This window comes from Narcine bancroftii, chromosome 7 (assembly GCF_036971445.1).
Source record: "Narcine bancroftii isolate sNarBan1 chromosome 7, sNarBan1.hap1, whole genome shotgun sequence".
NCBI lineage: Eukaryota > Metazoa > Chordata > Chondrichthyes > Torpediniformes > Narcinidae > Narcine > Narcine bancroftii.
The window spans coordinates 210,805,187-210,825,278 of NC_091475.1; the positions used below are offsets into that span (position 1 = coordinate 210,805,187).

Below are 20,092 nucleotides of genomic sequence, written 5' to 3' on the forward strand. Positions count from 1 at the left end.
GGAATCTGCAGCCACGGGTGGCTGTGGAGGCCGGTTTGTTGGGTGTATTTAAGGCAGAGATTGAGAAGTATCTGAATAGTTAAGATATTAATGGTTATGGGAAGAAGGCAGGGGATTGGGGCTGATCAGCTCATGATGGAATGGTGGAGCAGACTCGATCGGCCTACTTCTGCTCCGATATATGGTCTAAATTCGGAGAGGGTGCAGAAAAGATTCACAAGGAGTGGAGAGTTTGTAAAAATGTGTGACTGGAGGATCATTTTCCTGGAGGCAGAAGGACGAGGGGTGATGTTATAGAGGTGTATGAAATCACAAGGGGCATGGATAAAGAGAATGGTCAATCAAGATATCTAAAATGAGAGGGCAGAGATTTAAGGTGAGTGGGAAGAGATTTAAAGAGGACGCTCTTCACAAAAAGGGTGGTGGGTGTGTGGAACAAGTTGCCACAGGAAGTGGTAGAGGTGGGGACATTCACGTTTCAAAGACCCTTGGACAGGCATATGGATGGGAACGGTTTAAATCGTTATTTTTTTTTTCTACTAATGATAAGCCAGTAGAAGCCAATTCCAGCCATTTAAACCCTTGCTGCTCAATTACAGGTTCTGAAGGGTGGGTGGAAACCGGGGGAAACCCACGCAGATGCGGGGTGAACGTACAAACTCCTTGCAGACAGTGGTGGATGGGAACGCCGGCTGCTGGAGCGCTGCGCTATGGGCAGATCGCAGGGCAATAAAACTAGCTCAGGCAGGCATGCAGGACGGCATGGAAAAGCTGGGCTGAAGGGCCTCCACGAGTCACTCACAGGCCGGTTTGTTGAGGTCCCATATTTTCAGCATCCCGTCGTAGCTTCCTGTCACCGCCTCTCGCAAAGAGAACTTGAACTTTGCAGCTGTAACTTTGGCACTGTGACCTGATAGTGTGTGCTGAGTGAGAACGATAAACTTCAATATAATCGAGTTATTGTCACGCACAGAGAGATGATATAAAATTACTTTATTTGGAGTGCTATCCAGGCAAGTCAACCTCATCTTGTAGTGTTACAGAGAAAAATTTTGGTTAAAAACAACACAACTGTATCATTATTTCCGCCCAATTACAGAGGGGAAAAGATAAATTCTTTAAAACAATAATAAAATGTAAAGTCCAACCAATCGACAAGATGAGAGGCTTTGATCGTGTGGACGGCCAGAGGCTTTTCCCCCCAGGGGCTGAAATGGCGAACAAGAGGGGGCATAGATTTAAGGTGCTTGGGAGTAAGTACAGGGGGGGTGGGGGGGGATGTGAGAGGCAAAGTTCTTCACACAGAGTGGTGGGTGCATGGAATGCAGTGCTGGCAATGATGTTGGAAACAAGGACAATAGGGTCATTTAAGGGACTATTAGATACATCAATTGAACAGAGAAAAATGGAGGGTTATGCAGCTGGGAAATTCTAGTCAGCACAAACTGAAATTAGGGAGATAAATTAAGGAGCAGGACCTCAAAAGTAATAATCTCAGGATTATTACTGTTGCCATGACCTGGTCAGAGTAGAAATAGCAGAATAGTTAGAGTGAATATGTGGCTTGAACGGTGGCGCAGGAGGGAGAGTTTCAGTTTCTGGGGGCATTGGAACCGGTTATGGGACCAGGACAAACCGAACAGTTGACATCTGTGCAGGGCCGGGATCAATGTCCGAGGGAAACTGTTTGCTAGTAATGTTGGGGGAAGGTTTACACGAATGGGGCAGAGGTGGGGGAGGGGGCGGTGGGAACCTACAAAGAATGAGGAAGATGGTACAGAGACCAAAGCCACGGTTAGGACAGAGAAAAAGGGAAATATAGGGCAGAAAAGTCAAAAGCAAAGGTCACGAGATTCTGAAAGGACAATGAGCATAAGGGCCCTTTCTCTGAATGCCCGTTGTATTAGAAACCAGGTGAGTGAAGTTGAGGTGCAAATCAGTCCCCAAGCAGATGATTTAGTGGCCTCACAGAAACATGGTGGCAAGGTGGGCACGATTGGGAATTAAATATTCAAGGGTATCAGGTAGTACGAAAAGATAGACGGAATGGTAAAGGGAGTGGGGTGGTGCTCTTAATCAAGGATGAGATCAGGGCAATAGTGAGAGATGATACAAGATCGAAGGAGCAGAATATTGAGTCCATCTGGGTAAGGATTAAGAATAGTATAGGGAAAAAAAAATCATTGGTAGGAGTTGTCTATCGCCCATCAAATAACAACAGCACAGTGGCTCAGGCAACTAACCGAGGCACGTAAGAGCGGAACGGCAATTGTTGTGGGGGATTTTAACCTCCATGTAGATTGGGAAAATCATGTTGGTCGAGGGAGTCTGGAGGATGCATCCATGATAGCTTTCTTGAGCAGCATGTTAAGGAGCCAACGAGGGAGAATGCAGTTTTAGATCTAGGATTGTGGAATGTGACAGGTAAAATAAACGATCTAGTAGTTAAGGACCCTCTTGGAATTCCTTATGCAGTTGGAGGGTGCAATAGTTAGATCTAAATATAGTGTATTAAGCTTGAACAGGGGAGACTACAACAGGATGAGGAAGGAATTGATCAGCGTGGCCTGGGAGCACAAGCTAGTTGGCAGAACAGTTGAGGAACAGAGGAAGACTTTCAAAGAGATTTTTAACAGTGCTCAACAAAAATATATTCCCGTTAAAAATAAGGGCAATAAGAGAGGGAAGGGTCAGGTCAGCCTTGGTTAACTAAGGAAATAAAGGAAAGTATAAAATTAAAAGCTCGTGTGTACAAAGTCGCCAAGAAGTGTGGGAAACTGAAGGACTGGGAAAACTTTAAAAGGTAATAAAGGACAATTAAATGAGAAATAAGGAAAGGAAAGAAGGATCATGAAGGGAAATTAGCACAAAATATAAAAACGTAGCTAAAAATTATATAAATATATAAAACAGAAGAGGGTGGCTAGAGTCGACATCCCTTGGAAGATGAGAAAGGGAGATTGATATTGAATCATGAGGAAATGGCCGAGGCATTGAACCGATATTGTGTGTCAGTCTTCACGGTGGAAGACACATCCAACATGCCAAAGAGGGGTGATAGGGATGCGAAGGGAGGTGAGGGCCTCGATAAAATGATTGTTACAAGAGCTAGTGATGAGCAAAGTAATGGGACTGAAAGCAGACAAATCCCCTGGTCCTGACAGGATGCATCCCAGAGAACTGAGGGAAATGGTGGGAGTTCTAGTCAATGAGTTGAAAGTCATTTACCAAAATTTTCTGGATTCTGGGCAGGTCCCAGCAGATTGGAAGATAGCAAATGTCACGTCACTTTTTAAAAAGGGACGTAGGGAGAAGATGCGTAACTATCAGCCAGCTAGCTTAACGCCTGTAGTTGAGAAAATGTTTGAAGCTGTCATTAAGGATGAAATAGCGAGACATTTAGAATGAAGGGGTTCCATCAAGCAGACACAGCATAGATTCAGAAAGGGCAGGTCTTGTTTGACAAACTTGCTGGAGTTCTTTGAGGAGATAATGGGTGCGGTAGATAGAGGGATATAGGTTAATATTGTATATTTGGATTTCCAGAAGGCGTTTGATAAGGTGCCGCACGAGACTTTTCAATAAGATCCAAATGAATGGAGTCGGGGGAAGTATATGGGCATGGATTGAGGATTGGTTAACTTGACAGAAAGCAGAGTCGGGATATATGGGTGTTTTTCTGACTGGCAGACAGTGGGAAGTGGGGGGGCCGCAGGGGTCAGTGCGAATTGTATGTTGGCGTTCATAGCAAGAGGATTTGAGTCCAGGAGTAGGGAGATCCTGCTGCAGCTGTACAGGGCCTTGGTGAGACCACACCTGGAGTACTGCGTTCCGTTTTGGTCACCTTATCTGAGGAAGGACATCCTCGCCATGGAGGGGGTGCAGAGAAGGTTCACTAGGCTGATGCCGGGGATGGAGGGGCTCGCATATGAAGATAGGTTGGATAGACTCGGCTTGTATTCTCTGGAATTTAGAAGATTGAGTGGGGGGATCTTATAGAAACATATAAAATTCTTAAGGGTTTAGACAGGAAGGTTGTTACCAATGCTGCGAAAAACCAGAATCAGGGGCCATAGTTTAAGGATAAGGGGGAAGTTTCTTAGGACTGAGATGAGGAAAAATTTCTTCTCTCAGGTGGTAAATGTGTGGAATTCTTTGCCACAGGAAGTAATTGAGGCCAGTTCCCTGTCAATATTTAAGTGTAGGCTAGATTTGGCCCTTATGACCAAGGGGATTAGGGGGTAGGGGGAGAAGGCAGAACCGGGTATTGATCAGCCATGATCATAATGAATGGCAGTGTGGCTTGAAGGGCCAAATGGCCTCCTCCTGCACCTATTTTCTATGTTTCTATGTGCTGGGCCTGCAGCTGTTCACCATTTACATTGATGATTTGGAAGAGGGGACAGACTGTGGTGTAGCCAAGTTTGCGAATGATACTAAATTAAGTGGAAAAGCAAATTGTACAGAGGATGTGGAGAGGCTGAAGAAGGATATAGTTGAGTTAGGTGAGTGGGCAAAGGTCTGGTAGATGGAGGACAATGTTAGTAAATGTGAGGTCATCCACTTTGGTAGGAAAAATAGAAGACCAGATTAATATTTAAATGATGAAAAACTGCAGCCTGCTGTAGTGCAGGTGGACTTGGGAGGGCTTGTGCATGAATCACAAAAAGTTGGGTTGCAGGTACAACAGGTTGTTAAGAAGGCAAATGGAATGTTGGCTTTCATCGCTAGAGGAATTGAATTCAAGAGCAGGGAGGTCATGCTGCATCTGTACAAGATCCTGGTGAGGGCGCACCTGGAGTCCTGGATGCAGTTCTGGTCTCCATACTTGAGGAAGGATAGATTGGCCTTGGAGGCAGTCCAGAGGAGTTCACCCGGTTGATCTCGGAGATGAGGGGGTTGACCTACGAGGAGAGACTAAATCGCCTGGGATTATACTCACTTGAATTCAGAAAAATGTGAGGAGATCTTATAGAAACATATAAAATTATAAGGGAATAGATAAGATAGAGGCAGGAAAATTGTTTTCACTGGTAGGTGAGACCAGAACTAGGGGAGACAGCCTCAAGATTCAGGGGAGTAGATTCAAGATGGAGATGAGGAAAAACTGTTTTTCCCAGAGAGTCACGAATCTGTGGAATTCTGTGCCCAGGGAAGTGGGAAGTGGTTGAGGCGACTTCGTTGAACATATTTAAGGTTTAGTTAGATAAATTTTTCCATAAAAAAGGATGGAAGGGATTTGGGGAAAAGGTGGAGTTGAGTCAATGATCAGATCGAATGGCGGATCAGGCTCTACGGGCCGGATGGCCGATTCCTGCTCCTATTTCTTATGTTCACAACACTGTGGCTGAAAGGCCTGTCCATAAAACACAGAACATTACAGCATTCTACAGGCCCTTCAGGCCACAATGTTGTGCCGATCTATATAAACCTACTCAATTAACTCGCCCTTCCCTCCCTCACACACTTGCATCCACGGGCCTGAATTTAAATGTCCCCTATTCTACCAGGCTCCACCACCACTTACCCCTGGCATTTCCCCTAAACTTTCCTCCCCTCATCTTGTACAGATGTCCTCTGCAGTTTGCTATTGTCGCCTGGATAAAAGGTGCTGGCTGTCCACCCTATCTATCCCTCTCATCTTGTAGATATCCAATTTTTAACTTTTTAAAAACATTTTAGATATATAGGACTGGAACAGGCCATTTTGGCCCACGAATCCATGCTGCCTAATTTACGCCAGGTTAACCTACAAACCCTGGTACGTTTCAAATGGTGGGAGGAAACCGGAGCCCCCGGCTCTAATCAACCCAAGGGTGGCGCAGGTTGGCGCAGCGGATAGCGCAACTCCTTTACAGCGCCAGCTATCAGGACTGAGGTTCGAATCCCGTGCTGGCTGTCAGGAGTTTGTATGCTCTCCCCGTGTCTCTGTGGGTTTTCCTCCAGGGGCTCTGGTTTCTTCCCAGCGTTCGAAACGTACCGGGGGCTGTAGATTAATTGGGTATAAATTAGACAGCACGGGCTTGTGCTGTATGTCTAAAATTAAATTTAAAAGATTTTTAATGGCCCTCGTCCAAGTCAGCTTATCCACATACAGTCAGGAATCGTTCTTGGTCACACCTGTACTATGCTGTAGATTTCTACATTCTAAGTTGTTTTTTGAGGACACGCCGACTGACCTAACATGATTTCACCCTGGCTGCGGACCCCAATGTTGGAGGGATAATTGGTACTACCTGGGGAAGCGCGATATTCTGAAGTGAGACACAACCTGCTGGAGGAACCCATCGTCTGCGGGAGAGGAAGAGCGGTCGGACTACTGAGCTCCGATGAAGGGTTTCAGCTCGACGCATCACCCGGTCTCTCACTTTGCGCCTGGAGTTCCGTGTTCAACGTCAGATTCAGGTGCCCGCCGTGCCCGGGGTGGGGAGGGGGGGGGGGGTGTGTGTCTGGATGCTGGAATCTTCAGCAAAGACCAGTCTGCTGGGGCAACTCAGCAAATCGAACAACATCCATAGGATGGTCAAAAGAATCGTCAGTGATCTGGGCCGGTTCCCATCATCACTTGGAATATGGGGAGGTTGGTTTGCAGGTGTAGCAGGCTATTAAGAAGGCAAATGGAGCGTTGGCCTTCATTGCCAGAGGGATTGAATTTCGGAGCAGGGAGATTCTGCTGCAACCGTACAGGTCCTGGCGAGGCCACATCTGGAGAACTGTGCGCAGTTCTGGTCTCCTTACTCGAGGAAGGATGGACTGGCTTTGGAGGCAGTGCAGAGGAGGATCACCAGGTTGATTCCAGGGATGAGAGGGTCAGCCTATGAGGAGAGATTGAGTCGCCTAGGATTGCACTCGCTGGAATTTAGAAGAATGAGAGGAGATATTTTGGAAATGTCTAAAATTATGAAAGGCATAGATAAGATAGAGGTAGGTAAGTGGTGGGGGAGACCAGAACTAGGGGACGCAGCCTCAAGATTCAGGGTAGTAGATTTAGGATGGAGATGAGGAGGAACTGCTTTTCCCAGAGGGGGGTGAATCTGTGGAATTTGCTACCCTTTGAAGCAGGGGAGGTGACTTCACTAAATGTATTTAAGACAAGGTTGGATAGATTTTTACATAGTAGCGGAATGAAGGGATATGGGAAAAGGCAGGTTGGTGGAGATCAGCCGATCATCAGCTGTGATCTCACTGAATGAAGGAGCAGGATCAATGGGCCGAATGGCCGACTCCTGCTCCTATTTCTGATATTCTTGTGATACAATTTTGGGCATTGGAGAGGGTTCAGAGAAGATATGCAAGAATGATTCCTGGACTGAAGGGATTAGTGTTTGAGGAACGTTTGACAGCCCTTGGACTGGACTCCTTGGAGTTCAGATGAACAAGGGAGGGATCTCTTAGAAATATTTTGAATGTTGAAAGGCCTGGACTGAGTCGAGGTGGCAACATTGTTTCCCATGGTGGGAGAATCTCGGACAAGGGGGCACAACTTCAGGAATGAAGGCCTCTATTTGAAACAGGAATTTCTTTAGCCAGAGAGTGATAAACACCTGGAATTTGCTGCCATGGACAGTGTGGAGGCCAGGCCGTTGGGTGTAAGACAGAGATTGATCTGTATCTGAATAGTCAGGGTATCAAAGGTTACTGGGAGAAGGCCGGGGAGTGGGGGAAATGGATCAGCTTATGGGGCAGACTTGATGGGCTGAATGGTCAACTTCTGCTCCTGTGTCTTATGGTCAAGACTTGTGACACCCCCCCCCCCCCCACCCCAACCAAGGAATAGGGGAATCCCATCCCACTTACCTTTAACTCACAGTCCTTCAGGTTCCACAGGCGCGCTGAGTTATCATATGATCCCGCCAGCAGCTGGAAGCCCTACGGTGAAGGAGGAGAGGGAATAGAATGTTACCTGGGAGCAGGTTGAAATAAAAACGCACCCTCCGGCATTATCATTGTGCCCTCGGACAAACCTCGCGTGCGTTCCAGAACAAGGAGACTTGAGGGGGCAGGCGCATGGCTCCGGGGAGGGAGGTGACGCAGGTAGACAGGGTGAAGCGTGTGTTCGGCACACTGGCCTTCATCGGTCAGTGCACTCAGGACAGGAGCGGGGAGGTCACACTACAGTGTTGATGAGGCTGCACTCGGCGCTGATTGCCCAGAAGCAGGAAAGATTTCGCTCGGCGGGGAAGAGGACAGGAAACGTTCACCAGGAGCTTGCCGGAATTGGAGGGCTTGAATTAACAAATTTAAATGGTAACAGGTCCTTCCAGGTCATGAGCCAATGCCACCCAAATACACCTCAAATGACCTACAACCTATCTACGTTTTGAAGGTTGGGAGGAAACCTGAGAGCCAGGGATCCACAGGAGAACGTACAAACTCCATACAGGCAGCGCCCAATTCGAACCCAGGTCATTGGTTCTGATATAGAGCCATGCTGATCGCTACACTAACCGTTCCGCTCTAATGCTAACTGTACCGTTATACGGAGAGGCTGGGAATTCATTCCCTAGAAAAGCGTAGGAGTTTGGGAGCAATTACTCCGGGAGGGACCTGTCATTTATAAAGAGGTACTGCATGAATACAGGCACTTCAACTACACAGGGAGAGACTGCTCACTCATAGAGGCACAGGACCTTCAGCCCATCTAGTGCATGCTGACCACGAACCACCCCTGTACACTAACCCAACATTAATCTTCTTCTTTATCCCCAACAACTGCTCCCTTCCCTTGCAGATTGTACCCCTCACCTGAACACAAGGGGTGGGTGTTTAGCCCTCTCACACAAGCACACCTTTGGGGTGTGGGGTGACATCAGAGCGCCTCTCGCCCCCAGGTCACCGGGAGTGGAGGAAACTGGCTGGGACGCAGCTGGGGGCCAGAGATCAGAGAGGCTGCAACTGTCCTAGCTGGGTGCAAGGGGATTGATGGGGCGATGCTGTGGGACAGAACTTCGAGGGGTATGGTTAGCAGGAAACTGCTCGTCACATGTTGGGGGCATTCAAAATGGACCAATAAGTTTATGTAAAAGATAAGAAAAAGAGACATATATAAAATAAAGATAAATTAAAGAGATGCAGAGCTTGATTATAAACAGAGAGTTTGGTAAAACAGGAGGCTCCTGTCTGTAGGGGGCAACACTCTGATCTGGGGGTAGGGACGCTCCAGTCCAAGCGGACGATGCTCAGTTAAAAAAAAAGGCTTGGTAAAAGAGACAGAAAATAATGATTAAGATTTTAGAAACGTATGGATTCAGGGAAAGCAGGCAGAGATTTAGTGGGGATTACCTGACACGGTTCATGTAGCGGTTAGCGCAATGTTGTTACAGTGCCAGAAACTGTGGTTCTAAACCCATGCAGTCTGTAAGGAGACTGTATGTTCTCCTCATGTCTGCTTGGGTTTTCCCCAGGGGCTCTGGTTTTCTCCCACCCTTCAAACTGTACCAAATTGGGTGTAATTGGGCAGCATGGACTCATGGGCCAGAATGGCCTTCTCCCATTTTTTAAATAAGTGGAATGATTTTCATTCAGGGAAGTAGAGAGTTGCTGGAGGAGGCTGCTGGAGAAGGTGGGCGAAGCAGTCACTGTTGGCGTCTAGACAAGTACTTGAGTCGTTTAGATGGAGAGGACAAAGAACTGGAAGAGGGGATTGATAACCACAAGGTCACAGGGAGAGCGTGCAAACTCCACAGGTCACGATCGAACCAGGATCTCTGGAGCTGTTGAGGCAGTGACCCTATCCAGGGGCGGGGGGCTCGGGAAACTGTCCGGGGTGCTGTGACCTCCCTCCCCACCCTATCATCCCAAGGGAGGCTGCACGGACTCACCGATGGGTCAAACTCGATGCTGGTCACTCCATCGTTGCTTCCCTCTAGGGTCTTGAGGTTCAGGAGGCTACCTGAATTTTGGGGGAGGGGGGGGGAGAGGGAGGTGAGGGCAAGAGGGAAGGACATGATCAGCTGGGGACCAGGTTTGCTGGAGTTGACCAGACCCCACATCTCCCCAACCTCCCGAATCCCTTCCCTGGGTCGTCAGATAACAACAGATATCATGTCAACATCAACGCTCTGGAACAGAGCATGAGGAGGATCTAAAAGGATGGGGGGGGGGGGGGGAGAACAAAGGGGTGAATCCAGGAGGGGGAAGGGGGCTGACCGCGAGGAGAATCTGAGAGGATGCGAGGGGGCAGAGCAGGGAGAAGAATCCGTGGGGAAGGGGGGCAGAGCAGGGGGAAGAATCCCGTGGGATGGGGGCCGGGGATGTGAGAAACCCTGGAGGAAGGGTAAGAGCGGGGTGGGGGGGGGGGAAAGAATATCTGGGGGAGGGGGCAGAGCATGGGGGAGAATCCCTAGGGGAGGGGGCACAGCAGGGGACAGAATCCAGGACGGGGAGGGGGGGAAGAGAGCAAGGAGAATCTGAGGGGGAGGGCAGAGCAGGGGGGCGAATCCTGTAGGGTGGGTTGGGGGAAGTTAGAACACGGGGAGAATCCAAGCGGGGGGGGGGGGGCAGAACAGGGGGGAGAATATGAGGGGTGGGATCAAGAGTGTGGGGTGGATCCTGGGGGGTAGAGGTGGGGGGGAGGATCCAGGGTAGGGGTGGGAGCAGAGTGTGGGGTGAATCTCTGGAAAGTAGGAGAATCTTGGCATGCAGGGTGACAGGGGCGGAGGGAATCTGTGCATTGGTGGGGGGCGGGGGGAAGAGAATGTCCAATGGGGGAGGTGGGCATGGCGGGGAGGGGGTGGGAGGGAACAGTAAACATCGTCCCCATCTTCAGCAATCAGCGTTCTCTGAAATGGACAACTCACCCCCCTGATATCAGCAAAAACCGTGCACACACACACCCCACCCACCCCCACATCCCCTACCCCTCCTCCCCTGGATCACTGCTGTCCCCTCCCTCCCTTCTCCACTGATCACCTCCTGCCTTTGCGACCACCCCCCCACCCTTTTGTTCAGACACCTGCTGACATTTTTTCATCCCTTGATGAAGGGCTCAAGCCCCGAAACGTCGGTTCTGTATTTTTACCTTTACTGCATGAAGGACACAGTTTGATCTGCTGAGTCTCCCCAGCTTTGTTTAGTCTACAAACATCTTCTTGTTGGATTTTCCCTCTACTGCCCTGCCCTGCTGTGGTCAGGCAACAGGAACATCATCAACCTTACCTCCAACAACATCCCAAAGCTTCACCTTTCTGTCACTACCTCCTGTGGCCAGGATCTTGGAATTTGGGGAGAACTTCACAGCATTAACCTCCCCGTCGTGTACAGTCTGGTTCAACACAAATACAGGGAATTAAAAAGAATAAAACATACATCCCTTTATTATTCCAAGTTACAAGGACTACATTCGTTTATAATTCAGGCTATTCACACTGATTGAAAATGATTATCTCCATCGACCCCGTCAAACCCTTGGGGAATCGACCGCTCCTGGAGACCCTCCACACTGCCCGTGAGCACTGAGTGCTCCTTCTCCAGGGAGACACGGGGATGGGCAGTTGGCCTGTGCTGAACCCTCAATTGCTCGGATTCGTGGATGGCCACCTCGGCCAAGTCTAGTGCCAGACCAACGAGGACAACCCTCGACCGACCCTCCCTCCTCTGGAACCGGGTGCTCAAATATGGGGCTAAGGAGAAGGTCCTTCAAGCCCACGAGCAGGGACTGCACCCCAATGCATTCCCTATCTCCGGGAAACACTGTCTCATCCAAGCCACTAAACTGACAAACGGCTGGTGTGTCCGTGAATCAACTCATTGCCATCACGTTTCATAGGCAAATCATGGATCCCCCCCACCCCCTCCCTCGCTGTAATGGCCAGGTACCATCACTCCCCACCATTGCCTTTGTGCATTTTCCAACCGTGTCACTTGGGGACAAGTATTATGACCGGACTCTTGTCTTCCAGTGATGTGAAGGAATTCCTGGCCATAGGGAGTCACGCAAGGCTGAGGTGACCAGAGAGCTCCTGCCTAAAAGCCTCTAAAAGAAGGAAAACAGCATCTATAAATAAACTTACCCAACGCTGAAGCAAGATGGGGCAGGAAGAGCAAGAAGCAGGTGACAGAAGATCAGGACCGGCTAGAAGCAGCAGAAACATGAGTGAAAACTCCCTTGGCCTGCAGGCTCCTGCGGGGCCTAGCACGGAAGGCGTGAGGATGGAGTCTGCGACATCAGGCTCACCCGACCAAGACGTTCTGGCAGTGGTGCAGTTGCTAGTGACCCAGATTGGAGGTCTGGGGCAACGACTGGACACCAGACTAAGAGGTCTCAGAGGGCCTGCTCAATTGGGACCCTGACAAATCGAGTCGGGACCTTGGAAGACAAGATGGAGGACGTCCAGGAAAAACAAGAAAATACAGCCAACGTGTGGGTTGTTGAAAAAAAACAGCTAATAGGTAAGTTGAATTATCTGGAAAATTACCATCAGCACCAATAACATTAGACTATTGGGCCTGAAAGAGGGGGAGGAAGGGAAGGACTTGGTGGAGTTCATTGAACACTGGATCCCCAAAGTGTTGGGAAGGGAGCGATTCAGAGCCATAGAAAGGGCCCACCAGACATTCGGCCTCCGTCCCGCTCCAAATCAACGACCTAGGCCGGTTCTGATCCGGTTTGTTAGTAGCCAGGACCACCGATCAAGGGAGATGGAAGGACTGGTGGAATTCCATGAGGTGGGGCGGGGAAAAAGATTGATGTTCTTCCCTGACCTGAGCCCTGCGCTCAATTTGACCAGGTCAAGAGAATACTGAGACACAAAAAAAGTAGAGTATGCGATGCTGTACGACCGGGAGGGGAGAGGAAATATTTCAAGGAACTATAGGATGATATGTTATGCGCCCAGGATCTACCAGAAAGTGTGTAGACCTGCAAGAACACAGGCCGAATCAAACCCCCTGAAGGAGCCATGGATGGAATATCTGAGAAACTATGAGACAAAGGGAAGTTGGGGGGGGGGTTACAAGATCACAAGTTAAAGGAGCAGAAACAGGTCACTAGACCCATCGAGTCTGTTCCGTAAATCTACACTAAGCTAATCTACAAAAGTTCCAATTTCCAGCCTTTCCCCAAATCCCTTGATACCCTGACTAATGAGATACTTATCCATTTCCTGTTTAAATTCTCCCAGCAATCCGGCCTCCACTGCTTTGTGCGGCAGCGAGTTCCACAAATCCACGACCCTCTGACTAAAGTTCTTCCTTCTCTCTGTTCTAATTGGATAACTTCTAATTTTAAGACTTTGACCCCTTATCTTCGATTTACCCATCAAGGGAAACATCCTATCCACATTCACTATCAAAACCTTTCAATATTCAAAATGTCTCTATGAGATCCCCCTCATTCTCCTAAACTCCAACGAATACAACCCAAGAGCTGCCAAACACTCCCCATACGCCAGCCCCTGCATTCCCGGAATCATCCTCGTAAATTTCCTCTCCAATAACATCACATCCTTTCTAAGATAGGGGGCCCAAAACTGTACACGTTTCTCCAAATGGGGTCTCACCAATGCCCCATAGAGTCTCGTCAACACCTCTCTACTCTTGTACAATATTCCTCTCAAAATTAGAGTCCTACAATTATTGAGTCACGAAAACAACCAAGGCGATTGAGGATATTGTTGGACAAAGTAGCCGGGGTTTTGACAAAGTTTTGCGATGATCGGAGGGAATGAGGTTATGTACTTTTCCTTGTTTTTTTTTTCTTTAAAAATGTGTAAATGGGGAAAATAATGGGAGCTTGAGGCGGAAGAGGCCACGTGACGCTGCAGCACAGACCGGACGAGGGAGAAGATGGAAGAAACAGGCAGCAGTGACATGGACTCTCCGGGAATCATTTTCAACACCCACCATTGTGGTGGTATGTAAAAAGAACAGCGATCTATTGAAGCCATCCTCATATAGACCTATTAAATACAGATACAAAATAATAGCCAAGGCATTGGCCAATAGGCTTGGTCAATACCTTCCCAAATTGATAGATCCTGACCAAGTGGGCTTCGTCAGGAAGAGGCGCGCTCTGCCAACAACTTAAACAGAATATTTAACATTATACATTTGGCATAGGCAAAGCATAATCCAAGTATAATAGTCTCATTAGATGCAGAAAAGGCCTTTGATTGGCTAGAATGGTCTTTCCTCTTTAAAGTTCTGGAAAAAATTGGAATGGGACAAACGTTTGTTAACTGGATAAAATCACTGTATGACAAACCATGGGCAAAAGTCAGTCTGAGTGAACAAACATCACCAACATTCCCCCTCAGTATGTCCAGCAGGCAGGGCTGTCCTCTATCTCCAGGGCTGTTTGTCCTAGCAATTGAACGATTGGCAGAGGGGAGCAGGAAAGATCCACTGATAAAGGGATTCAAAGTGGGTCAGTGTGAGCACAAGATAAACCTAATGGCAGATGATGTGCTGCTGTACCCGGTCGGGTCTTAGCCAAAGTTGCTCACCACACTGGAGGACTATGGTACAATATCAGGCTACAAAGCCAAACAGAAAAAATCAAGGGCATGACACTGAATAAATTTGACCACGAAGAATAGCAAAGGAACAGCAACTTCAGCTGGCAGGCAGGAGCTACAAAATAACTAGGAATCAAGATTGACAGTTGTTACGAGCCCAGAGGACCCCAAAACCCAGCAGCAATAGATATTCACCAAGACAAATGGTTACTTAAACAAAAGTTGCTTTTAATTATCTTTAAACATGAAAATAGAATCACACTTTAATTTATCTATATTGACTTACTTAACCTAACTTAACCTCCTTCTAATTCTAAGTGCACGTGTGTGTAAAGTGTGTGTAAGTTTAGAAAAGTTCTTTGATTCACAGTCCAATCTCACTTCTCATTCCTCCAAGATCACTGGATGCAGGGAATTCTTATACTGTGCACAGAACTTAGCATGTATAAAGTTCATCAGGCTTCGGTGCTTGAAAGGTAAATGGTTACTGCTCAGGAAGGTTCTTGTCGGTTTTTAGAGAGATTTGTTGTTCGCTGGACACCCACAACTGATTCCTTGTAACCAGCCTCTTCAGTGTCTTGCCGAAGAAACTTGCCCCATCAGGGTTTTCCAGATGATCACCTCTTTCTTTCACCACAGAGTTCCTTTTTGTTTCCCTTATTCTAAGTGATACATTAGACAGCCAGTCCTCTCCTCTTGCGTGAACCACAAGGGCTTTGACCAGGCTGAACTAAGCACTCACAACCCATCTTCCAAATGGGATTTTCCACAAGCTTGCCAGCTTGTCCTGTTCCAGTCCCAGTTGCTGATTGTAATGCTGTAGAACTGATCTCTCTCTCTCTCTCTCCGAGAGAGAGCCTGTTTGATTCTTCTGCTTGCAAAAACCACATGACCCTCTTAAACCAGCAAGTTCCACTCCAGACAGAATACGCCTCCAACAAGCTATTTCATATGTTGCCTTTTTGTAAACAACAATCCATTAGTGAAGTCTCTTGAGCACTCTCCAAAGCTTTTGCAAAGGCTCTGGAGTCGACATGTCTAGCATTAGCAGAGCTCCAGTATTTTAAATAAGATCTGTTTTTAAGTGCTTGTTTGTGACCTACACTAAAAAACCTGCCCCAATTTATCGCCCGAAATCATATCTATATACAATACAAACACAATATAATCTGTCACACAACAGTGATCAGCTCTCGATACAGAGTGGTTCAACATAACGACCTCACTCCTCAAAAATAAAATCCACAAGGTAAAACCAGAGGTGCCAGAAACGTGCTTCAGGAGTGGAGTGGAGCAGGGAACATTTGTTCATGCAACCTGGTCCCGTGCAAAGGTAGCCCCATTTTGGCAGGATTTGGCCAACATACTAACCAGAATAATGAAGATAACCTTCCCCCCGGGCCCAGCGTTGTATCTGCTGGGGAACCTTATGTTCTAAGCTACAAATTCACCAAGTTCCAAATTCAATTTGGCCATGGCAAAAAAAATGCACAGCGGTGACCTGGCAGTCTGACTCCCCTCTTCATATCAGCAAGTGGATTACTGAGACGCATCGCTGTATTCCCATGGAAAAAAAATTACGTATAGTCTTAGAAGCTGATACTGCATCTTTGTTAAAATCTGGCAGCCATATTTGACATACACGGGAGCACGACTGTAGCCGTCCCCTGACAAAAGACAGATTTCCCGACAGATGGATCAGGTTAAAGTAGCTACACAAGTGGGTGGATCCACAGCTTCTGTGGATACATACCGGAAGCACCAATGCTACCCTCAGCCTCTCCTTTCTCTCGTTACTGCTACCTCTCTTTCTCTCTCCGGGGTGGGAGGAGATGGTAATGGAACGGGGAGATTGCTGGAATATATTAATATGCTCTGTAACAGTCAATGATCTGTTCTCTTTGTTTAATGATTGAAAATCGAAATATTTAAAAAAAGAATTCTTGGCCACAGAGATCGATGAAGCCGCAATCCCCCCCCTCACCCCCCGTAGGGGCCCAGTGCGAGACCACATCTGCAGGGCCTGGCGCATGACCTCCTGCAGGGCCCAGCGTGCGACCCCCTCCACTGTTGGGCCCAGGTCTTTAGGAAGACAGGTCTGGCATATTTACGTAAAACTAAGCAGCTGTATAAAACAGTCGTCCACAACAGGAGAGGGCAGATCTCACGTTGACTGAAGTCGTACTCGCTCAGTCCTCCACAGAGCCCACCATCCTGTGCTCCCCACGTCGAAACAAGAGTCCAAAACGTGAGTCCTTTAACCGGACGGTGAGATAGCAGAGCGATGAACAGAACTCCTCGGATGCTTCGCGAACTAACTCCCTGGCAATCTGCCAAAGCCTCCCAAACTCCTCGAAGGTGGGTAGAAGCTTTGAGACACCATCAAAAACCGTCCACCGAGCTAATCGGGGATGAACCGGCTGCAGAGTCACCAATGTTGAACTTAAAATATTGAGCAAATTAGATGAAAGACAGTGGTTCCACAGTGGAGTAAAACCACCCTGGCAAAGTGCCAGCTAATGGGCTGAACGATCTAGTTGGGAGACAGCAGAGTTTTACTAACAAGCTGCAGATTTCTTCTGAATAAGAAGTCTGCCTGACTACTCCCACACCCCACACACAAAACCTCCTTTCCATTCAAACCCCATTTCTACCCTTTACGTTATTTACCTTTCTCCCGGCAGTCTGGACCACAGCGTGATCCCCACCCCCCCCCCACAATCACCACCTACCCTTCCCGATTACTGCCCCTGCCCCCACTCCCTGCCCCTCCACTCACCATGCAGTGCCGGACGGTTGCCGGCAGCCTGGACATGGAGCAGAACACGGACGAGCTGACGTTGATCTCACTGCAGGAGGCACTGGAGCGCATTCTGGAGGTGGAGGAGAAAAGATACAAGTAACAATGGGTCCCCTGTCTGTCTACTCAGTTGAGGCTGGACTTCCCACATCTGTCTGCCCAGGGTGGATGGTGCCAGTCACAAGATAGAAAAGCAGAAGTAGGCCAATCGGCCCATTGAGTTTGCTCTGCCATTTACCAGTAATCATGAACATCTGCGCTAAACAATTCTCCCTCATCTGCCCACAATCAGGCCAGTTCGATAGATCGCTGGTGCCTGTCCCCAGTTTGTCTCTCTGGAATTGTCCCACTGCAGATCCTGTCATTTAGCTGAAACGCAATCCTCTGGAGGAAACTGTGGGTTCCCACTTCCTCTGGTAGCTCATTCCACACACCCACTACCCTCGAAGAACGTGCCCCTTAGGTCTCCCTTAAACCTTTCTCCTCTCACCTTGAACCTCTTCCCTCTCATTCAGGGGAAACCCCACCCAGATGTGGGGAGAAGGTAGAAAGCGTGAGATTTGAACACCGGTCCCAAATGCTGGCGCTGTAAAGGCGTTGCGCCAACAATGCCACCTCTCTCCCATCACTTCTCAGCTTCTACCCTCCCAACTGTATCCACCTCTTACCTGTTAACGTGCCCCTTCCTCCCTCCTCCGCCCGCCCTCACCCCCCCCAATCGTTTCATTCAGATTGTTTTCTCAGATTCCTGACGAAGATCTCAGCCCTTGGTTACCCCTTTCCTTCTCATCAACACTGTCTTGATACTCCTGCATCTCTTTCCCTCAGCCTCCTTCGCTCCAGGGAGAAAAGTACCAACCTATCCAGAGTCTCCAACCTTCACCAGAGTTGTGGGAACCAGAACCTCTCACGACACGGAGTGTTGTCTAACCAATGTTAACAGCAATGTCCAAACTCCCACACTCATTGTCTCAACCAACAAAGAGAAAAATGCCAGAGGACCTCTCCACCACTCTCTCTTCTTATGTCTGTACCTGAACTCCAAGTGGAAGCTCAATAAAGGATAAGTGTGGAGTGCCTGAGGGACTGCAGCCCGGAATTCCTAAACCCTCACTGCTCCATCACTCCATCTTCTGGCCGCATTCAAGCCAATACCGCCATCCGATTTCTGGGTACGGGCCAGTGTCCTGTGTTGCCTGCCTGCGCTCCAGCCTTTGGTACACGGGGCAACAGCAAGTTGTAAAGTGAGTGGAGGGGAGATGTCAGAGGCAAGTTTTATTTTTAAACACAGAGAGTGGTGGGTGCTGAGAATGCGACGGGGGCTGGTACAATCACAGCACATTTGGAGAGGAGTGGTATCATCGGACAGAGTCAGCATGGTTTTGTGAGGGGAAAATCATGTCTGACGAATCTAATAGTTTTTTGAGGTTGTAATCAGTAGAGTGGATAAGGGGGGAACCAATGGATGTGGTATATCTGGACTTTAATAAGACGTTTGATAAGGTTCCACACAGATGACTAGCATATAAACTTGAAAAGCATTGTATAGGATAGAGAATTGGTTGATGGACAGGAAGCAAAGAGTAGGTACAACTGGGTTCTTTTCAGAATGGCAGCCAGTGACTAGTGGGGTACCGCAGGACTCAGTGCTGGGCCACAGTTGTTTACAATATATATTCACGACTTAGATGTGGGAATAGATAGCAATATCTCAAAATTTGCAGACGACATGAAGTTGGGTTACGGTGTTGGCTGTGTTGAGGACGCTAGGAGGGTGCAGAGTGATTGGACAAGTTAGGCAAGTGGGTCAGGAAGTGGCAGATGCAGTTTAATGTGGATAAACGCGAGGTTATCCACTTTGGAGGTGAGAACAGGAAAGAGGATTATTATTTAAATGGTATCGGTTTAGGAAAAGGGGAGATGCAGCGAGACTTGGGTGTTGCTGTGCATCAGTTGTTGAAAGTGGGCATGCAGGTGCGGCAGGGCAAATGGTATGTTGGTGTTCATAGCAAGAGGATTTGAGTCCAGGAGTAGGGAGATCCTGCTGCAGCTGTACAGGGCCTTGGTGAGACCACACCTGGAGTACTGCGTGCAGTTTTGGTCGCCTTATCTGAGGAAGGGTATCCTTGGCATGTAGGGGGTGCAGAGAAGGTTCACTAGGCTGATACCGGGGATGGAGGGAATCGCATATGAAGAAAGATTGGATAGACTAGGCTTGTATTCTCTTGAATTTAGAATATTGAGGGGGGGATCTTGTAGAAACATATAAAATTCTTAAGGGTTTAGATAGACTAGACGCAGGAAGGTGGTTTCTAATGCTGGAAAAAACCAGAACCAGGGGCCATAGTTTAAGGATAAAGGGGAAGTTTTTTAGGACTGAGATGAGGAAAAATTTCTTCTCTCAGAGGGTGGTGGATCTGTGGAATTCTTTGCCACAGGAAGTAGTTTAGGCCAGTTCCTTGTCAATATTTAAGAGTAGGTTAGATTTGGCCCTTGTGACCAAGGGGATCAGGGGGTATGGGGAGAATGCAGGAACCAGGTACTGATCAGCCATGATCATATTGAATGGCGGTGTAGGCTTGAAGGGCCAAATGGCCTACTCCTGCACCTATTTTCTATGTATTAGGGACATTTAAGATTCTTAGGCACATGGACGCGAGTACAATAGAGGGTTACGGATGTGAGGCAGGGGAGGGTCAGATTGATTTGCAGTGGGTCGGCACAACATCGTGGGCTGAAGGGCCTGAACTGTGCTGTAATGCTCTATGCTCTAACCTGTGGCAGTTGTGGAGAGATAGCCCCCTCTTCGTTGAAGAGGGCTCAGGCATGAAATGAC

At 48.2% G+C, this 20,092-nt stretch overlaps 1 protein-coding gene across 2 annotated transcripts in view; it reads right to left on the bottom strand.

Annotated features, from left to right (window-relative positions):
* LOC138739664 (autophagy-related protein 16-like) overlaps positions 1 to 20,092 on the bottom strand; it is an 87,607-nt gene that overhangs the window by 16,540 nt on the left and 50,975 nt on the right. For both annotated transcript variants that reach the window (XM_069892177.1, XM_069892178.1), the window contains exons 8-12: positions 17,236 to 17,329; positions 11,158 to 11,263; positions 9,822 to 9,892; positions 7,798 to 7,869; positions 803 to 923 (exon numbers count right to left, since the gene is read on the bottom strand). In XM_069892177.1, the coding sequence (XP_069748278.1) occupies positions 803 to 923; positions 7,798 to 7,869; positions 9,822 to 9,892; positions 11,158 to 11,263; positions 17,236 to 17,329 (464 nt within the window). The remainder of the gene's footprint in view (positions 1 to 802; positions 924 to 7,797; positions 7,870 to 9,821; positions 9,893 to 11,157; positions 11,264 to 17,235; positions 17,330 to 20,092) is intronic.